At 37.3% G+C, this 21,216-nt stretch overlaps 1 protein-coding gene across 1 annotated transcript in view; it reads left to right on the forward strand.

Annotated features, from left to right (window-relative positions):
* SMARCE1 (SWI/SNF related BAF chromatin remodeling complex subunit E1) overlaps window positions 1-19,451 on the forward strand; it is a 20,055-nt gene extending 604 nt beyond the window's left edge. The window contains exons 2-11 of the mRNA XM_082679133.1: window positions 1,480-1,531; window positions 1,708-1,751; window positions 4,683-4,787; window positions 9,890-9,970; window positions 11,576-11,707; window positions 11,970-12,141; window positions 15,344-15,516; window positions 16,032-16,133; window positions 16,789-16,999; window positions 19,179-19,451. Of these exons, the coding sequence (XP_082535259.1) occupies window positions 1,525-1,531; window positions 1,708-1,751; window positions 4,683-4,787; window positions 9,890-9,970; window positions 11,576-11,707; window positions 11,970-12,141; window positions 15,344-15,516; window positions 16,032-16,133; window positions 16,789-16,999; window positions 19,179-19,387 (1,236 nt within the window). The 5' untranslated portion in view covers window positions 1,480-1,524 and the 3' untranslated portion in view covers window positions 19,388-19,451. The remainder of the gene's footprint in view (window positions 1-1,479; window positions 1,532-1,707; window positions 1,752-4,682; window positions 4,788-9,889; window positions 9,971-11,575; window positions 11,708-11,969; window positions 12,142-15,343; window positions 15,517-16,031; window positions 16,134-16,788; window positions 17,000-19,178) is intronic.
* The last annotated feature ends 1,765 nt before the right edge of the window (window positions 19,452-21,216 follow it).

The following is a 21,216-nucleotide window of genomic DNA, read 5'->3' on the forward strand; positions in this document are numbered from 1 at the left end:
TTTGTTCTCCGTAAAATGGGACTAGCAGTACACATCTCGTTGGTAGTTGTGACTGTTAAACCAGATGGTGTGAGTAGTAAGCCTGTCCCGTATAAGCTAGTCAACAGATACTTTAGGATTTTATGCCAGGCCCCGGGCATGCATCCGGTGGTGGACAAATGCACAAGGTCGCTCTTGGAATTTATAGTATAGCAGAGGAGATCAGTAATTTTAAAGTATTAGCAATAAAGTGTGACATATCAGGGAGCTCGTGACAGTTATTGTCAGGGCTGCCCCCAGCAAGGCCTAGTGGATGTTGACAGCCTACCTGAACTTGAGCAGGAAGGAAATCTGCACCAGACTCTGGTTTCTTGCCTGTTCCTTAAGGAGAGAGGGAGAGACCCAGGTTGGGCCATTGAGAAAATAAACGATTTCGTTCTGCACCAGGTCTCTTATTCATAATGCTCCAGGAATTCCCTTAAAATGCAAAACAGAAGCAAAAAACATCATGTTTGTTTCGCATAATGTTGGATGAAAGGACTCCAGTAGTCATAAAAGTTATTTGCCTTATTTCTAAAAATGAATGTCTCTTTATACACACAGTGTGTGACGTATATTGAGGTAAGGAACAAGCTCACCTGTGTATGGTCATGTGGTGAGCTAGTAATACTAGGACAAAAGTTAGTAAGAATTGAGCTAGAAAAAAAGAAGAGCTAGGTACAGGGACTACAATAATAAATTAAATGGTCCCTGTTTCTAAGCAGCACACAATATACCCACATTAACAGGTATAATACGATAGCATAGATCTGTGTAAATTGGATAGGAGTACAGATGAGGAAGGAATTAATTCCGCACAGGTAATTTGTCAAGAAAGCTCCATTGAGGAGATGTATTTTGAAATGGGCTGAGAAGGGTAATAAGAATTTTTCAGGTAGACTCTCAAAATTTATTCCCAGCAGTTATAAAGCTGTTTACCACTATAAGAGAATGTAAAGTTCATTGTCACACCAGTTACCTTTTGCACTGCCTCCAGGAATAAAATGGTGCTCCATTTTAGTAGAAGTTGTTATCCTAAAAGGAAGGCAGAGCTGCGGCTGATCAGGGAGCTGTCAGTATCTGGTAGGCCTTGTTGAGGTAGGCCCTGACAATACATTACATTCTATTGTCACTGTATTTTTATCAGTCTGATTAAATGTTTACATGGCATCAGCAAAATGTTTTCCATGCAAGAGTTGGCTCAGTATCAAAAACAAAAAAACTTGCAAGTACATGTCTAATTTTACTTTTTAATATCCCCAGCAATTTGTTTTAGTCATTTAATTCTGATCAACCAAATGACCTAAAGAACTAGTAAAATATTAAAAAGGCTGGATTACTAGAAGACAATGTAATTTTACTAAGAAATACCAATTAAATTACCCTATTCTTTAGGAAAACATTCTCTTATGCTTGCTGAGTTTTGATTATTTTTCTTTATTTTTCTTTTTTTTATTTTAGTGTCTCAGATTCATTCTTAAGGAACTGAGAACTTAATCTTCCAAAATGTCAAGTAAGTTTCATTTTCTATATTTATCAATCTGTATTAATAAGAGACTAATGCCCTAGCAAATGGGAATTCCAAAATACTCTCATTTTTTTTTCTTCAAAACAGGACCATTGGTAGTTTTGTTGCATAGTATTATATCTCAGTTGTTTACAAGAAGTTATTTATTTTCTTTCAAACAGAAAGACCATCTTATGCCCCACCTCCCACCCCAGCTCCTGCAACAGTAAGTTTTAATTTTCTTGTTAATGTAATAGCCAAGTCTGGCCTTGATACAAAAACCCAGATGTCTTCCAGTGACAGTCACTCAGTCATCACAGCAACAGGATGAAAAATTCAGCTAAAAAAAACAGCACTTCCTACTAAATAAAATAACTCTGCATCTTACCTTGAACCAACCCCAACATTTAAAGAAACATACTACTGAAATGCCAACCTCCTATGCTCAGTTCTTTTTTTAATTGGGAATAAGTGACAAGTTTAACATTTCTTTCTTGTTAATCTCTATTAAGAGTCTTGAAAGTTAATATGAAATGAATGCTCGTTCTGGCATTTATTATTTTTAAGCCTGACCTTCAACTGGTTACATTTTTCTGTCCTTGTCTGTATATAATTTTCATGTTAAATCAAACAATAAAGCTTCCAGTTCTATAATAGCTTATTGTAAATCTTTATTTTCAAGCTGTTCAAGTAAGGATTTCATTATCTATGGGTCAGATCCTGCCGTTTCACTTTACTCCATAAGTAATGCTTTATTGGACTGAGAATTGATATGTTTCAAAGTGCCTAAATGATAGTCGTGAACTAATTTTTTTCACCCAGCAAGCTCTGGCCCAGCTTGGTCAGCATGTAAAATAATTGTCCAGTCCACAAAACAGTTTTAACAGTAACCATTCAGGCCTTGCTGAAATGGACTTCTTGTGGTTTTTTATTTAAAAACAAAAACAAAACACTTAACATTGACCATATCCTACAAAAGAAGTTCTTTAAAGCTGTTAGCCCTCCTTCCATACTCCCTACCCCTAAATTTCTGGCTAGTTTACTAATTAGGTCCTTGTGTAATTTTTGTTTTCTCCACTAGATAAACTAGTTTTATTTACTAACCCTCAGATGTATGTTTTAGTTATGTTTATCAACAATTTATTTTTCCATAGTAAGATGCTTTTAAAAAAGAGATACTGTATCACATCTTCTCAGCTCAGTTTATATAACATACAGTTTCTAAAGTTACTTCTGGTAGATCTTAAAGTCCTGTGTTTGGTTTGTTTCTTTTCTTAAATCAAAGAACATTTCTTATGACCATCTCCTTGGCACTCTGCTAATGGCTATACAGGTGGAGTTGAACAATTGAGATTCCTGACCTCAAAGAGCTAACCATGTACTTCATTTTTGGAAACGGTATAATTGTAATATTTCAGTTTCGATTTTTTTTTTAGTTCCCTTATTTTCTTACATTACTGCCTCATAATGTTGAATAGTGATTATCATTGCTTATGCAACTTTGAAGGTGTCTTTTTGACGCAAATACTGCCTCTGACAGCATATAATATCTTGAAAACAGACTTGATTTTTTGAGATAATAAAAATAGCTCAGAAACTAACCCTATGACTTCTTAAATGTAGAAAGGGATATTTTTACCTTTCTTTAGTCATACTTCTGTACCATTATAATTTCACATTTACACATAAACTACGGAAGACTAGGGGTTAGGACATCCAACAGAATGGATATTAAATGAGTTATCCTCCTTTCTTCTTTTTCCATTTCTTCTGCCACCACCATCACCAGCTCCACCCACCACTACCACCCAAATGTACCACTCCAAGTAATATAAACTTCTTTTGTGCCTTTGATACTTCATCTGTGTTTTGCCTACTTATGTATGCTTGATTTGCGTCTTCTATAACTACATAGACTAGAAATTGATCAGTAGTTTTCTTCTAAAGAATATCAAATGTATTATCTGCTTGACTGTCTTTCTTTTGGACACTAAGGATATGTGCAGTGGCATGTTTTAGAAAATTGTGTTTATAATAGCTACAGTTTAGTTGGGATGTGTTAAGTTTATTATACAATTCAGCATTGGTATTGTCAATTGCATGTTAAAATGAAATTACTGTCACTTGTTTTGATTGAGGTTCATTAGGTAAAACACCTTACTTTTGGTCTCTCTTTGCTACATCCTTTTTATGCATCATACCTTGATTCTCATGAACATTGGATGTCATTTTATTAATCACGAAGGGCACTGCTATATAAGAGCCCATTTGTGATCACATCAACACATAATTTACAAAAGCCAAGAATTCTGTTGCTCCAACGAGCAGTTGTGGTTTGAAAGAGCTAGGGCTGTCAGGAAACTAGATGAGAAAAGAAAGTTCAAGTCTGTCTACTAGAAAAGTAGTTCACATTAAAACTAAATGCAGAAATTGTTCATGATTGACCTGTGGAAGATGGATCAAAGAAGAGATGGAAGAGAAAGCCTATAAAAGAATGGGTTAAAAAGATCAGACAGTACCCTCAGAATGAAATCCATGCATTTCTTACAAGTCTTTGTTTTGAAATCATGTATGTGACATCCATTGAATCCCACATATGTTCTTTTCTATTGACAACTTCTGACTTCCTGATTTGAATCTCTTCTCATTTCTCACACTATATAAAATGATTTAAAGCTGTCTTTGAAAGTGATTCATTTCTTGTTTTTGTTTTTGGTAGATAATACATTGGCGGCATTCACATAACTGTCAAATAAATCATGTTTTGTTTTGCATGTAAAGTGTTCTCAGACTCCTAGCTGATCACATCTCAAGCTTCCCTATCTCAGACATACATCGCTAAGTTGTTATTTCATACTATTGACCATAAAGTAACCCTGAGTGTTTGAGACACTTCAGTGCGTTGCTTATCCCGAAAAACAAGCACACATATTCACACTCACACGAACACCACTGGCCCCTGCAAAGAGGCAGAAAGAGAGGGGGAAAAAAACACAGACTGGTTTTCACTGAAAGAAAAAGAACAGTTACAACACATCATTGCTTGTTTAAAATCAGGTTGCTTTTGCATGCCATATGCAGATCATTTTTCATTTCTGTGTTTTCCTCGTTTGAGCTCATTTCTCATTCGTGTTTTTGTCTCATTTGTTTCCATCAGCAAATGCCCAGCACACCAGGGTTTGTGGGATACAATCCATACAGTCATCTCGCCTACAACAACTACAGGCTGGGAGGGAACCCGGGCACCAACAGCCGGGTCACGGTAGGAGAATCAACTATTACAGCATCCAGCAAACAACTGGAATTGACCAGAAATGCCTTCAGAGTTAGGTCCTTTGAATCATCAGCACAGCCATTTAAAAAAAAAATTTAACCTGGCTTTTAGACTATTTTAAATATTCATTGTACAATCTTACACTGAAAAATGAAAAAATAGTGAGATCTGGATATGTATATAGAAGAAAAGAACTTATTCTGTTTGGTGGTTGGTAGAGATAAAGCCTTGGGCACTTAATGCTAATACTATATGTAGACAAACCTAGAATTTCCTATGGTTAAGATGCCCTTTTTGAGATGAAGAGTATCTTTCATTTAAGGTAATTGACATTAGGCTCAAGACCTTAGTTTCTTAATAAAGGCTGGGTTTACAGGCCTAGCTGCCCTACCAGTTTGAACTGCTGCACATAATTATTTGTCTTTTGGATTTAACAGTTGACCTAACTGAGATTCATTTCTCTCTAAAAAGATTTTAATGTCACTTCAACGAATTGCAGAACAAAAGTTGAATGAAATTAATTTGAATTATCAGATTATAGATATCTACAGCTAGAAGTGTGTTTATAATCCATAGGATGAAGGATATAATTTCTGAAACTTAGGATGTTTCACTTAAATGATCAGCCTAAGATACCAAAATTGGATGATGTAATTCAGACTTTGTATTTTATTTTATTTATTTATTTGTATTTATTTATTTTTTTAAAGAAAGAATTGGAGAATTCTGTTCAAGCCAAATTTGAGGATTATAAACTGGGAAGAACATGTCAGAAAGCTCTGAGAATTGTTCCTCCCGTTGGAAGGCTTTTTATTTTACAGTCATCTTAAAGTCCATTTAAGGAAGTTTAGGTACCAAAGAAACAACTGTAAAAATGTTTTACCAAAAATAAATAATAAATCCAAAAGCCAAATACCTACATACATTGGAATGTGGTATTGGTGAGAATTTATACAACCCAGAATGGCTGTAAACTTTTTAATACCTGGTTTTTGTTTGCTGTATTCATAAGTAATTCAATTATTGTGACTTCCAAAAAGCCCTCTCACCCTGTAGTCAGGCTAGAGCAGAAAGCTTGTACCTATCAAACTGTTTGTCTATCTTGGTAAGCATATTGCTTAGCTTGATAGGTTTCGTTTGTCTAAATTTTTCATTGTTTCTGCATAATTTGTACCTCATAAGCATATCAAGTTTTATGTGCCATGCATATTTCATGGTATCGGAAAAGAATTCTGACAAAGTGTGTGTATGTATGCATTTCACAATGCATACAGTTTTTATGTGCATCGGTACTTGTTTTTCCCTGGCCTGAATGTGTTTCACAAGTGTAACGGGTCACAAAGTTATCAAATGGTAAAGAATATTTTAATTTAAGTGAGGAGTAGAATCGATTTTGGACCATTCATGTTAATACAGAAAATTATTTATGGGCAGTAAACAAAAGAATGATTACATTTTAATAGCTCTATACAGTCAGCTCTTGATTATCTATGTTAATGGAAAAGAAATGGTGGTAACTGTAATATTAGAATCATTTGTATTTCAGTTTCTGTAAGCATTTTGTTCTTAACTTGGATGTATCTGTGGGATTTCTTTGTTAACAAAGTGAGATCATTCAATGGAGACTTACTAGGAATAGGAAAGTGCAGTTGCTGTCTCGGGGCCTCAGCAAGTTATCTGTTTCTCCCCATTCTTTCTTTCAGGTGTTAGAACCCAGTGTTTGGGGGTAGGTACTAGCTTCAGGGTAGATTAGTATAGGAGGGCTGTTGAGCATGGAAACATTGATCTTCTGGTTCTTTATGGTGGTTTTCTTTGTATTATTTGTTCTCTCAACACCAGAATGAAGTGTAATCAAAGTGCTCTGTAGACTTAACTTGAAGAGCCTAGAAAATGTGGAGGCTTTTAGCCTGTGCTAATCCCAGCCCCTTCAACTTCTAGTGACCTCTCAGGTCATTGAATCATTCTCTATGAAAATTAGTTATGCCTAAAGTTTTATACTACTATATATGTATAATTTAAGCTCTGTTAGGACTCAGTAGATCTGATTTTGACCTTTATAAAAGTGTTACTTTAAGATGACCTCACTTATGTGTTTTTTTGGGGGGTGGGGGGCTCCTCTTTGGTATTACTGCCTGCAAATCGCCTTAAGTCATCGATTTGAAGGAATGATTCGGTGACACCCTGTGAATAGCTTCTTGTAGCGTCCACAGAACATCGGGTTTTCCCGATGACTCCAGTACACTTGAATGGTTTTCAGACAATAAACATTTTATATATAGCATGTTGAAACCTTTTGGTTTCAACATATGGTAGCTATGAGATGGAATTCACTTCTGGTCAGTTCTTCATCAGATGATGATTAACATTCTCAAGTACAGGTGTGAAGACAGATCAAGACCAAATGTTAAAAGTAGCTCATTTCTGTGCTTTAATGGAAATTCCATCCCAGAAGAAAACCTTAGATAAGATCCTACCAGAGAAACAGCTGAAAAATGAGAAGAAACAACAAAAATCTCTGAGTAGCCAGAATTTCACAAAATCATGGGCTTTATTCATAGGAGGTTCCCAGGATCTTACTCTATTGTAAGCACAGTTTTAACAAGCATAATTAGTTTTCTCCAAACTCATTGCCAGTTGGAAAGAGGGACAGTTGCTGCTAGAGGTAGGTTTCCTGATAGCAGCAAGGAAAGAAACCACTAAAAAAGGAGACATGCCCTCCAAAAGCATAACCACCAGACCATTTAATAAAGGGGCCAGCAGGTTTCATACCTCAAACTAGAAGATTATAGCAAAGCAGTGATTATAATTGTGTTCAGTGCAGACTGCTTCTTTTTTCTTTTTTAAAGAATAATGTTTGAGAAATTGTAGAAAGATATCTGTTTGAGATGGTTAATAAATTAGGGGTGTTTAGTGATATAAACCTTTAATATCCTGAAAACCAGCTAGAATTTAACTATGTTATTGTTTTGGGTTTGGTTTTGCTTTCCTTGTATTTGTAAATTGGTCAGTGTAATGAAAATACCACCTCAACATGTTCCTTTGGGAGAAAAGAAGAGAAATAAGCAAATTCATTGTTATAAAATACAGTTCTTTGAAAAATATCAAAGAGCAAATATTACTGTAATTTTTTTTAAAGTGTTTTAATTTCACATATTAAAGCATAAACATTTTAGAATTCTTTACCTCTTTTTTAAAAAATTGTTAACAGAGGTCTACCAACTTCAATTATTGGCACAATTCCAACTTTATTTGTAACCTACTTCATGGAATTCTGAAGGTTTGTGTTGGATATAAATTGGAAGTGCTTTCTAATAACTTTATGAAGAATCAGACTTTTATGTGTTACTTGCTCTGAATTCATGACATAGGGTTAGCTTTGTAGAAATCCCCCCCTCCCCCAGAGAACTCCTACAGCCCTGAGACAGATCTCCTAGTGGCTGTTCATACCACCACTGTTGACGATTTCCATCCCCCATGGCTCACTTCACCCCGTTGCCCACTGCTGGCTAAAAACAGAGTCTGTCTACATGAGCATCAGCATGAGGTGTGCTAAGAATACGTGGGAGGAGTGGAAAGAAGGGAAATACTGCTTCAGAGGAGAAATACGTTCTGATAAGTTCATGTGTGAAGAAGCAGAGAGGAAGCAGAGTTAATGGACAAGTATGGAGGGAGGGAGGGAGACGCTCCTCACAGGAAGAAGTACTGTTGGAAAGTGGTGGAAGCAGGTACCAACACACTATTCCCGGAGCCCTTGCATGAAAAATAAGGTTGACTGGGGTCTCAGCCCAGAATGGAGGGGTTTCCCTCCGGTTTTACCACAACAGCAACATCAGGGCAAGGAAACAAAATGGCACCTTAGTTTTCTTGCAAGAATTTGCTGATTCCTGTCTTTTGGTCACTAGAGTGAAGCCAGCTCTTCTTCCCCCGAGCCTGGGAAGGAGGATCAGTATCAGGAGTCTCCCAGAAATTTGGGAGAAACAAATGTGATTCAGCCATGATTTGATTCTGGGTCCTTGATCAAGTGCAGCCACGCGTGTAGAGATGAGAGTAGGTGCAGCAGCAGCGCTCGCTCGTTGGAGATGTGTGGGGTGCCCACTGGGAGCTATCTGTTATCTTGCCTAGATTTGGCTTTTAGAAAGAGCTGATCTCTCCTCTTTCTTTCCCTTTTTTCTGTCTCTCACCCACTTTCTTCTTTACCTTTTTAAAACTATTTTTCAGTCTCCTCGCCTCCTTTTCTTCTGTTTTCCTTTCCCTTTCTTTCTGTGTCTTCCCCACAAAACCAGCATTTTTTAAAAATTAAATGGAGTTTCTTGATATAAGGTCTCAAAAGTAACTTAATCAGGCCCTGTTTCTGCCATTTCTCTGTTCCTGGTAAACTTGTTCACTCCTCCACTGTGATTAGGAATAAAAAAAGGCATGACTTCAGTTCACACTTCCTGATCTCCTTTATAAAACAAGAGACTAGATATGGGCATAGAACCTTCAGAAAAGTAAAATCTCTAGTCATAATAAAGGAGCTAAGAAGGGTTTTTCCGTTTTCCATTTTTGAACCTAGGAAATAGGGTTTGCGGTGGTGGCGGTTGTTCATGTGGAGGTGTGTTCCTGAAATGGTGCAAATAGTAAGTAGTCCCCTGTAGGCAGTATAAGGTGTGGTAAGTGCTGAACGGGTTCAGCTTCCGGTGAGGTAATCAAGTGTTGACTGTATGTGTAATGGTAAATTAAGTAAAATAAAAGGGTGCCAGGTAATGTCCTAAACGTGGGACATCTGATATATAACCATATATTTTCGATGTATGAATTATTGTATAATATTTTATTTGTTCTTACAGCCAGGTTGTCAAAGCAGTGGCAATAAACTGCTAAGTAACGTATTAAAAAATTATGTGCCTAAAGTCATTTTCTCTATTTTCTTCTGATGTGAACATTTCTGAATTTGCAGTGATAGCTATTTTCAGTGGAGAAAATATAAGAATCTTGTATCCATGGACGAGTAGAAGAAAGGCGCATTAGCATTTTTTAAGGGACTCTCTTTTCAGTTTGCTGGTGAACTTCTTGCAGTTGAGTAATGAATGTATTTAACTCTTTCCTAGGCATCCTCTGGTATTACGATTCCAAAACCCCCAAAGCCACCAGATAAGCCGCTGATGCCCTACATGCGGTACAGCAGAAAGGTAGGTGCTCAGGGGCCAGGAGGGAGTGAGGACTGCCGTCCTTGCTCTTGGCTTTATGTCAGGTTTCAGATTGGCTTAGCCAGCTTTTTTGTGCATAGTCAGAGGAAAAGATACAGAATTGCAGTTTTTAAAGAAATTAGTTCTAAATTCCAGAACTAAAATCCAACAAGAACATGATTAAATAAACAGTTAAAATACTTAAAGCAAAGTTATGTAGCCAGTGTTACTTATGTAGTCTTTTGGAGAATATTTAATGACATAAAAAAATGTTTATTAAAAAAAGGAATGCAAGACTACATGTACTAGTATCTTATTTTTATAAAAATAATAGCAAATACATGCTAGTTTGAATTTAAAAAAAGCCTAGAAGACAATGGTTATCTCTAAACAATAAGCTTATGGTAATTTTTATTTTCTTCATACTTCCTTGAATTTTTCCTCTTTTTTTTTTTTTTGGTGATGAACCTCCATTACTCTTTTTTCGTTTTTGTTTTTTTTAACATCTTTATTGGAGTATAATTGCTTTACAGTGTTGTGTTAGTTTCTGCTGTATAACAAAGTGAATCAGCTATATGCATACATATATCCCCATATCCCCTCCCTCTTGCATCTCCCTCCCCCCCTCCCTATCCCACCCCTCTAGGTGGTCACAAAGCATCAAGCTGATCTCCCTGTGCTGTGCTGCTGCTGCTTCCCACTAGCTATCTGTTTTACATTTGGTAGTGTATATATTCTCACTTCATCCCAGCTTACCCTTACCCTTCCCCGTTCCTCAAGTCCATTCTCTATGTGTGCGTCTTTATTCCTCCCCTGCCCCTAGGTTCATGAGAACCTTTTTTTTTTAAGATTCCATATATATGTGCTAGCATATGGTATTTGTTTTTCTCTTTCTGACTTACATCACTCTGTATGACAGACTCTAGGTCCATCCACCTCACTACAAATAACTGAGTTTCGTTTCTTTTTATGGCTGAGTAATATTCCATTGTATATATGTGCCACATCTTCTTTATCCATTCATCTGTCGATGGGCACTTAAGTTGCTTCCATGTCCTGGCTGTTGTAAATAGTGCTGCAATGAACATTGTGGTACACGACTCTTTGAATTATGGTTTTCTCAGGGTATATGCCCAGTAGAGGGATTGCTGGGTCATATGGTATGAACCTCCATTACTCTTAAAATAGCAAGTGTAACTGATATCTTTATTAAAGACAAGAGCATGTATTGATTTTCACCACTATTTAGAAATTTTAAAATTTTTGGTCAGAATTATTATACATATATTTGCCAATATGGTGTATTATATTATGCAGAGTAACCATATTCCTTCTAAACTCTCGTGAATTTTTAGAAAGACATAAGACTATGTTATTGAGTTAGCTCATCATAAGTGTCTGCAGTGATTGGAGATATCCGAGATCTGCCTTAAAGTAACCTGACAGAGGACTCGATAATTACTGCAGCAGGCTGAAGAGAACACGGGGATTTGACACTATTGCCTCTGCCTTTGTTGATGATTGAAGGTTTCTATATTAAAAAGTATTTTTAAAGGTCTTTATTTTTAGGCATCAATACTGAAATCTCAACTGTTTGTCCTTTTCAAGGTCTGGGACCAAGTAAAGGCTTCCAACCCTGACCTAAAGTTGTGGGAGATTGGCAAGATTATTGGTGGCATGTGGCGAGATCTCACTGATGAAGAAAAACAAGAATATTTAAACGAATACGAAGCAGAAAAGGTAGAATGGGACTGTAGGGATGGGTACAATAGAAAATTCATGAACACTTGCCTTATTATTTATAAAAGAAATATAAGATCTAATCAGACAACTGAGTCATTGTCTGCCTGGGTCAAGTCACTTAATTTCTCTAAGACTTCAGATCCCTTGTCTGTAAAAAGGAGATCATTATCATGTCTTTTGATATTCAAATGAGGTAATATAAGTATTCATTGTAACCTGCAAAATGTCAATTCTAAAACTGAAAACATTTGACTTTCAGATAGAGTACAATGAATCTATGAAGGCCTATCATAATTCCCCCGCGTACCTTGCTTACATAAATGCAAAAAGTCGTGCAGAAGCTGCTTTAGAGGAAGAAAGTCGACAGAGACAGTCTCGCATGGAGAAAGGAGAACCTTACATGAGCATTCAGCCTGCTGAAGATCCAGATGGTAAAAAAAAAAAAAAAAAAGTGGGGCTTTGTTTATGCTTTCTCTGAGAATTAAAATATGAGAAATCTCAAGTTTTATTTCCTATTCTAAATGGAAACAAAGCATAATTTAAGTGCCATTTCAATATTTGGAATAATTATTTTGATTAATATTTGTATGTGAACTTCCCAAAGATAAAGAAACACCCTTTTTAGTGTAGAAGATAGCAAAAACTACCTGTCGTTTATCAAAACCTTTGTACTCAGAATGCATGGAGGGTTTTTTAGTTACAATCAGAATTTTACCTCAACTGCTTTTAAAAAGTTAAATGCCTTCAAGTTATATTCTACTTTCTTATTGGTTCCCTAAATTGGCTGAGTTAAAGGCTCTTAAGGGAGAAAGTTAATGAGTGGGAAGAGGCATTATGAACTTTCTTTTCTAGTTAATTCAGAAATCCAGCTAGAATTTATAAATACAACTCATGATGACACTTAGGAGGGTGCGCACCTACAAACTTTATACACACGCACGCCACCGCACACAGAGCAGAGCTTCCTAGTTGGCATTCCACAAAGAGTTTGCAGGTGTGCTTTTGTACCTCTGGTTGGTTCTCTGTAGCCATGCAGGGTCTGAAGCTGCAAGGAGCTTCAGAGCTAGCCACCTCCAGCTGTGAGTATACTCATCCACACAGCAAGCATGCGATACAGATATTTCCTTCATGTACTGCTGTGATGTGGTAAAGGTTGGAAGCTCTAGCTGCAAGCAACAAAAGCATCTAGAAGATAATTTAAGATCCCATTTTAAAGAAGTAGTAGTAACAAAGAAAAGGCTTGTAAGACCTTAAAGAAGAGACCTTTAATAAAGGAAGCAATAATACCACCTAAAGACATGAATAAACTGATATACTTAAAAGGAGAGAAAAACAAAAATGAGTTTTTAAAAGAAAGGACTGGGATATTGACAAATATTCTCATAAATACAAAATATAATAATAAATATAGAAAACAGAATAGGGAATAGAAACAATATAGCATGTTAAGCAGAATCATCAGTGCTAAAGACACAGTAGTGTAAGCAAACTTTAGTTGCTTAAATTGGATAATTAGTGCAAGAAAATATACAGAACTAAAAAAAATAGAAGATCCAGTCTACAAATAATTGGAAGGATGGGGGTCAGTAATAATCGGAAACAAAGGCTAGCAACATAGAAGACGTAAGTAGAAATCAGTTGAAGTTTTCACAGGTGGAAGGTAACAGCAGGAACACTGAGAAGGACTGAAAGAGCTTCACTTAGGAACAGTCTTCAAAGAGAGTCCTTTTCTCTGTTTCTCAGACTTCTGCCCATTATGTTTTTTAAGTTTAAAATAGGATATTAGAGTTGCTAATAAGAAAGGATGGTAATAGTTAAGATACCAGGATAAGAATGACTTTAGACCTTGGACCTTATCCCTCAGAACTGAGTAGAAAGAGGAAGACTTGGGAGGTGGAAATGTACATAAAACCAAGAGAAAGGCAGCACATCCACGAGTACAACAGCTGCTCACTTTAACAAAGAAGACCTACAAGGCCTACAAAACATACGTAGTTATCCACACAAGACAGGGAAGTCTTTTTTAACTGACATTTTAGAAAGAGAATATTCATGAGATAAAGTAAATACCTGGTGAATTAGAAAATATAAACCTACCCCCCCCTCCAAAAAAGAAAAAAAATCAGACAACTAAAGTGCAAAGAAAGACAGGCCCAAATTTTTAAGACTTTATTTCCCCTACCAGTCCAGTGGTCAACACTGGGGACATATACATGAAAGAAGAAAAAGAAAGGTAACCTAGATGGATAACCTAGCACAAATGTATATAGTCTTAAGTGTGAATATGAAAAACTCTCCCTTAAGAAGTGAAAAGAGGACTTCCCTGGTGGCACAGTGGTTGAGAGTCTGCCTGCTAATGCAGGAGACACGGGTTCGAGCCCTGGTCTGGGAGGATCCCACATGCCACGGAGTGGCTGGGCCCGTGAGCCACAGCTACTGAGCCTGCGCGTCTGGAGCCTGTGCTCCGCAACAAGAGAGGCCGCAATAGTGAGAGGCCCGCGCACCATGATGAAGAGTGGCCCCTGCTTGCCACAACTAGAGAAAGCCCTCGCACAGAAACGAAGACCCAGCACAGCAAAAATAAATAAATAAATAAACTCCTACCCCCAACATCTTCTTTAAAAAAAAAAGAAGTAAAAAGGTCACAGTTTGTTTTATTCCAGTAATTTTAATTTCAGAAGTGTATATCCTAAAGAAATTACTTGAAACAAAAAGCAATTTGCACAACAGTTCGTAGCGGTGGTTTTTCTGGTAATAAGAGTTTTAGGAACTACTTAAGCACCCAAATTAAGGGACGTGCTAAACTGACATAGCAGCACAATTTGACCCTTTGTAGCAGTTTCCTAAACTGTGGTCCCCCACCTCTGATGGCACACTAAGATGGTTAGGTGGTTCAGAGAGGAACTTTTGTTTTAATGTGTATTGCTTAAGAGGAAGCTCTTTTTTTTTTTTAAGTTGATTTAAATAAAACTATTAAGTAAATAATAGCACAGGTTGTTAGCAGATACGTCAAAAACTGGTAGTGATAGAGCAAAGGTAATAGCTATTAAGAATAAGCTTGTAAACCAGATCCATACTATATGTATATGCACTTGAGTGGATGAAAACAGCGTGTAATATACCTTCATACACTGACAACAAATGTATGTGTGTGTAAATTGATAAAAATTAAAAGTGAAATTTAGAATTAAACGTTTTTAAGGCTTTAGTGGTATTTTAATCTTATAAAATATATGTGCCCATCTGGGAAACTGAATATTGCTAGAGATAATGTTTTCTCTGCAGTGGGCATTTTCCTTACTTTAAAGTGCCACAGTGACAAAGACACCACCCAGTTCCTGTGTATCATCAGTTGTAAAAGCCTTAAATTACTACCCCAAAAGTGAGACATTTGGCAAAATCTGTTTTGCTGTCAGTGCAGCCTTCACGTTGATTTCCAGGCCAGAGACACATGGTTGTATTTCATTTGCGTTTCAGCCACATCTTCCCAGATGCACATCATAAAAGATTTATTTTAGATTTTGTTAGACCAGTGAGGGCCGTGGCTCCTTGGCAACTAAGTGTGAACGCTGTTGCGCTCTCCTGATGATGGTAGTTGGTGACCTAATTTCCAGATCCTTTTGTTTATTCCAGATTATGATGATGGCTTTTCAATGAAGCACACAGCTACCGCCCGTTTCCAGAGAAATCACCGCCTCATCAGTGAAATCCTTAGTGAGAGTGTGGTGCCAGACGTTCGGTCTGTTGTCACAACAGCTAGAATGCAGGTCCTCAAACGACAGGTCCAGTCCTTAATGGTTCATCAGGTAGAGTCACAAAGCATTTTATTATGCCCCAGGTGCCAGGTGACCTGATCCTATACCATGCATCAGTGTGCCTGTTAAATATTTATGTTCAGTCTGACCTGTTCCTGATTCAGGGAAGAGGCTGGAGGGAGTAGACCTTTCCCAGAGATTTAATAAGTTTGTCATTAAACCTGTAACGTAGAGCCTTTTGACAGAAAGCATACCCATTAAGAATTTTGAGACATCCTGTCAGCTCTTACTGATGTACTAAATATTTCTTTTCCAAAAAATCGCTGAGGCCTGAAACAGTATTCTCCAACATATACTTATTAATCAGTCATTCCCTCTATGCTGCATTTTACATTTTAAAAATCTTAGCTAGATACATTATGTAATAAATAAATTAAAAATTCAAAACATTTATCACACTATGAGAACGTGTGGACCATTAAAAAAAATGAGACATTTTCTGTGTTTGACGTTTGCTTTAGAGAAAATAATTCAGTAGTAACAAAACCTGACCTTATGTTTTACAGCGAAAACTAGAAGCTGAACTTCTTCAAATAGAGGAGCGACACCAAGAAAAGAAGAGGAAATTCCTGGAAAGCACAGATTCATTTAACAATGAACTTAAAAGGGTATAAATTTAATGTGTTAACTATACTTTTTTCACTGTGTCTGTTACTTTTTTTTTCCTCTTTCTTTTTTCCAAAATAGTGATTTCATGGAACGTTGTTCACTTTGAAACAGGGTTAACTTTGCTATAACTGGCAAGGTCTTTGCTTTATGAAATAATTTCCATTTTCTGGTAGAGTTGCAATAGGTTTGAAATATCATATAGTACACACATATGTACTAGGCCTTAGACCCTAGAACCCTCTGAGGTTTTAATTTAAACTCTCATGCAGTTGTGAATTATTTTCATTTCATTGCAGTTTATTCATCAAATGTCTCCATTAGCTGTAGTTTACAGTTTGCACTTTGTATGAAAACAAGTAAATCTAGTGTTTGGCCGCCTGAAATATAAAGTGGAAGCTTTGAGTATGATCCAGAACTTTCAGCATTGTCTCACCAGCTGTTCTGTAATACTTGATGTTATGTGGCGTGCTAGGGCAACTTTCCTGTAGACCCAAGGGTTCAGAGAGGACGTGGAACCATGTTTTTTTCTGCCATATATATGTATATAGTTCTTAGCCAAGAAAACCCACTTTTAAAACAATTTCTCTGGTTCAGAGATTGTAAGAAAAGAACATTACTAAGAGAGTTTTTTGGGTTCTGTTTTCTGACTGCTAGTTGTGTGGTTTGAAAGTAGAAGTGGATATGGAAAAAATTGCAGCTGAAATTGCACAGGCCGAGGAACAGGCTCGCAAAAGGCAGGAGGAAAGGGAGAAAGAGGCAGCAGAGCAAGCTGAGCGCAGCCAGAGCAGTATTGTTCCTGAGGAGGAGCCAGCAGCTAATAAGACCGAAGAAAAGAAAGAAGACGAGAGCATTCCGATGGAGACAGGTAACCTTTCAGTTGATACTGAAGTAAATGTCGAGGGTTTTTACAGCTGTCTTTAGTTCTGCTTTTCCTTTCTCAGTGCTTTTCAGAAGTCACTCTGTTGATCTTGCCTCTTGAATTATTCTCCATATACTACCCATTTCTTTCAAAATCTTAATCTCTTAGAGTCCACTAAAAATGTTGGTATTGGTACAAAACAGCAGTGGTGTGTTGTCTTTAGTCTTGCTGTGTGAGGTCTTGGTTGTTTGCCCAGATTGAGTCATGTCATTTCCTGGGAATATAAAGTATAATGGTTTAATGGTTAAGGATGCTGGCCCGGGAGTCAGACAGATCTGGGTCTAACACTGCTTCACCATTTGCTAGCGCTGTGACTTTGGGTAAGTTACTTAATATCAGTTTCCTCATTTGCAAGTATTCTAGCACCTGCCTCTGAGAGTGAGTTCCCAAGGATAAATGTACATAAAATCATCATTACTGCACTTGACACGATATTGGCACTCAGTATTTTAACGTTTATTGCTAAAATTGTTTAAACAAGATGTGGTCATTGCTCTTAAGATCAGTGTCGTCTCTGGTGTCCTAGAACGGAGTTAGGCAAATAAAACCTGCAGGCCAAATCCTGCCTGCCACCTGCTTTTGTAAATAAAGTTTTGTTGGAACCGTTTATTTACGTATTGTTTGTGGCTGCTTTGGGGCTACAACAGTATAGTTGAGTAGTTGCAACTGAGACTGCCTGGCCCACAAAACCTGAAATATTTACTATCTAGCCTTTGTAGAAAGCATTTGTTGACCCCATCCTGGAACAATTCATACTTCTGTTTTACTGATTTTCCTGATTAAAAGCATTCCTCAAGGCAAACAATAACACAGCTTACATGAAGTACTGATTAAATCGATTATTGCTTGAAATTTTGAGATCACTCTACTTTCTGGCACTGTTTTGACCCTGCGCAGTGCACTGTGTAATAAACAGAACTGAGCTGAAAGTATGGGAGACACAATCAAAGGCTCCCTGGACCATCATTACAAGAAGTGAGAGGGACCATAGTCATACTTGGTGCTCAACTGACAACTTCTGATTTGACATCTGGAAAACATTAAGTAGAATATAGTATCTTTACCAGATATTTCTACAGAGTGATTCAGCAGATTAACATTTCAGATAGTCAGATTTTAAGTTTTATTATCTGAACCTTTCTCTGTTTTGTGTGAACATGTTTTTTATCTTAACAGATTTGGAGCGTGAACACATTTTGTGGTTAAAACAAGAGCTTGAGAATTAGAGCATGGTTCTTTGGCTCATTTTGCAGCTAGAATACTCAGCCTTGCCTCTGTTTTGTCATCTATGAATAGAGCATGCCTAGGTCTTTACTCAGATTTCATCCTTCTAGCTGAAGAAAAAGAACTGAAGAAGATTGTTCTGAAGACTATTAGAGCAATAACAGAAAACAGCCCAGCGTGACTTGTAACAAAGTACTTTAAATATCAGCCTTATACCATTTCCATACCTGCTTTCTCACTCATTAAATCCAAGCGCTTCACAAGAGCACTGTCCAATAGAAATGAAATATAAGTCACTGTGTAATTATAAATTTTCTACTACTGACATTTTTTTAATGAAATCTTTTTTTTTTTTTTTTTTTGCGGTACGCGGGCCTCTCATTGTTGTGGCCTCTCCCGTTGCGGAGCACAGGCTCCGGACGCGCAGGCCCAGCGGCCATGGCTCACGGGCCCAGCCACTCCACGGCACGTGGGATCTTCCCGGACCGGGGCACGAACCTGTGTCCCCTGCATCGGCAGGCGGACTCTCAACCACTGCGCCACCAGGGAAGCCCAATGAAATCTTTTAAGTGAAATTAATTTTAATAAGTCTTCAAAATCCGGTGTGTATTTTTAGACTTAGAGCACATCAAAATTTGGAAGCTAAATTTTCAGCAGAAATACTTGATCTGTATTTAGATTTCAAAATTTACAGTTAAAAAGTAGATTGTTTCCAAATCCCAAATTGTTCTAAACATGCTAAAAGTTCTTTCCTCGGTCACACTTGCTCATATCAAGTGCTTAGTAGCCATATGTGGTGAGTGGCTGCCTTATCATCGGATGCTGCAGCTCTGGACTGTCAGCATAATTAGAAGAGGGAATTTCTGTATTGGAACTAACAGTGACAAATGTGTGATTACAGAGGAGACACACCTTGAAGAAACGACGGAAAGCCAACAGAATGGTGAAGAAGGCACGTCTACTCCTGAGGACAAGGAGAGCGGGCAGGAGGGGGTGGACAGTCTGGCAGAGGAAGGGACCAGTGATAGTAACACTGGCTCAGAGAGCAACAGTGCAACTGTGGAGGAAGCACCAACAGACCCCGTACCAGAAGACGGGAAAAAAGAATAAATGTTGCCTTGTTTTATGTGTTCTAAATACTTTTTTAAATGAAAAAATGTTTTTCGAGTTTTAATGGTGTTATGTGGTTTGTGTATTAATTTTTATCTTGTCCATATCATACCACCAAAGGCTTTTGGACCATTTAGCATCATGAGCTGAATGGCACAGTCACCTTTCTTAAGCGGGAAGAAGATGATTCTTTTCTTTGGATCTTGTTTCTAGCCCTCAACTGTTGAAAGCCTCAGAATTTAAATTAATTGAGAAAATGCCCACCTCTTTTAGAGAAGTATCCTTTGATGCTGCAGAATCTACTCTTACAAATGCCTTCCTACAGCTCACTTGGGTGCTTCCCAAAGCCATAGCTTTAAACCTTCCCAGTGCCCATCAACAGCTTCCTGAAGGGCCCCTTTCCTGTTTGCTTCCACAGAGAGTAGCTTCTTGAAAACATAGTTGTGTGAGTTCACTTACCCTTTTTTTATTTTGAATCAATGTCAGATACCAAGAGTTGTGTTAAGGTGTTTTGTGTACCTACAGCCAACACTTGGATTGTATTGATCCAGAAATAGTCTTCATAGTTACTGGCTTATGAAATAGTCATTAAAGTGAACATGACACATATACATTTATCTATACTGCCTTTTGTTATAATTAATATTGGATATGTTCTGATGAATTCATCCCTATTGTACAGCGGGGGAAAATTACTTTTTTACCAAGTTTTCCAAAGACAGAATAGATCACAAAGCTGAAGGAATTGAATATTCTTGCAATGGAGGAAGTAACTTCAAAATGATTAGCCCATTCTAGAAGAAAAACAGCTGGGAATTAAGTTCATCCACTGGAAATTGTTTTACAATAATCAAAACATTTAAAACCTCAAGGCTCAGGATCCCATAGATCAGAGCCTACCTTTTTGATAAACTCTTAGTAAAGTCTTAGAGACCAGAAGCAAGATAGTTTGTGACACATATGCATTCCAAAAACTAGAATAGATTTTTACTGAATAGTGGTATAACTGGTGGTATATGTTTCTTAAAGGTCCAAATGTAATAAAAAAAAATGGAAAAAAGAGTCTCAGTGTTTTTAATGCACTAAATATGTTTATGCAACACAAGCTTGTAACTTCATTATTATAATGTAGTGACAGTAGGGAGTGGCCTCTCACAATTGTTACGAATTTGCCTCTCGAGATAAGGCCCCGACTCACCCAACTCTGTGAACTGCTGTAAGTAGTAAGTTCATATGTACAAGACACTTGTGAAAATTAGTTTCCTCATATTATAGTCATGTCACATACAGTCTTTGACTCCAAAAGTAAAGTGATAAGTTTCTACATACACATATGAGAAACTTTTTTTACATTGAAAAAAAATATATGGCCAAGTGAATAAAGGTAAGCCCTGTACTTACATGTAGATAACTTCTCTATATGGACAAAACTTAATTTATAGTGAATTCACTGCTACTGAGCTCACGGCACGCAGTGACTGTGACTCCACTCTGTTGGGCCTCCTGAGAGAGAGGAGGAAAGGAGACAAAATTGGGCGGAAACACCCCTTGATACCTGTTTTTCTTAAAAACACATGGAATGTTTCTTTCTGAATCAAAAACTAATTTATCAGTTCCGGGTGTAGGGCGTCATAGGGCTAAGAACTTCAGCCAGCTCATCCCCAACAAACTGGATATCCTTTTCAGTAACTTGTCAAAACTGGGTAGAGCAGTTGTTAATATGGGTGGAAAACAGTACCAGATCAAGATGTCACATTATTACCCTGGTACTGAAGTCTCTTAAGAGGATGGAAGTGGTTCTTTTGCTGAGCTGGAGATGGCACAGGGAA

The sequence above is a fragment of the Grampus griseus genome, assembly GCF_964374135.1.
Source record: "Grampus griseus genome assembly, chromosome: 20".
Taxonomy (NCBI): Eukaryota; Metazoa; Chordata; class Mammalia; order Artiodactyla; family Delphinidae; genus Grampus; species Grampus griseus.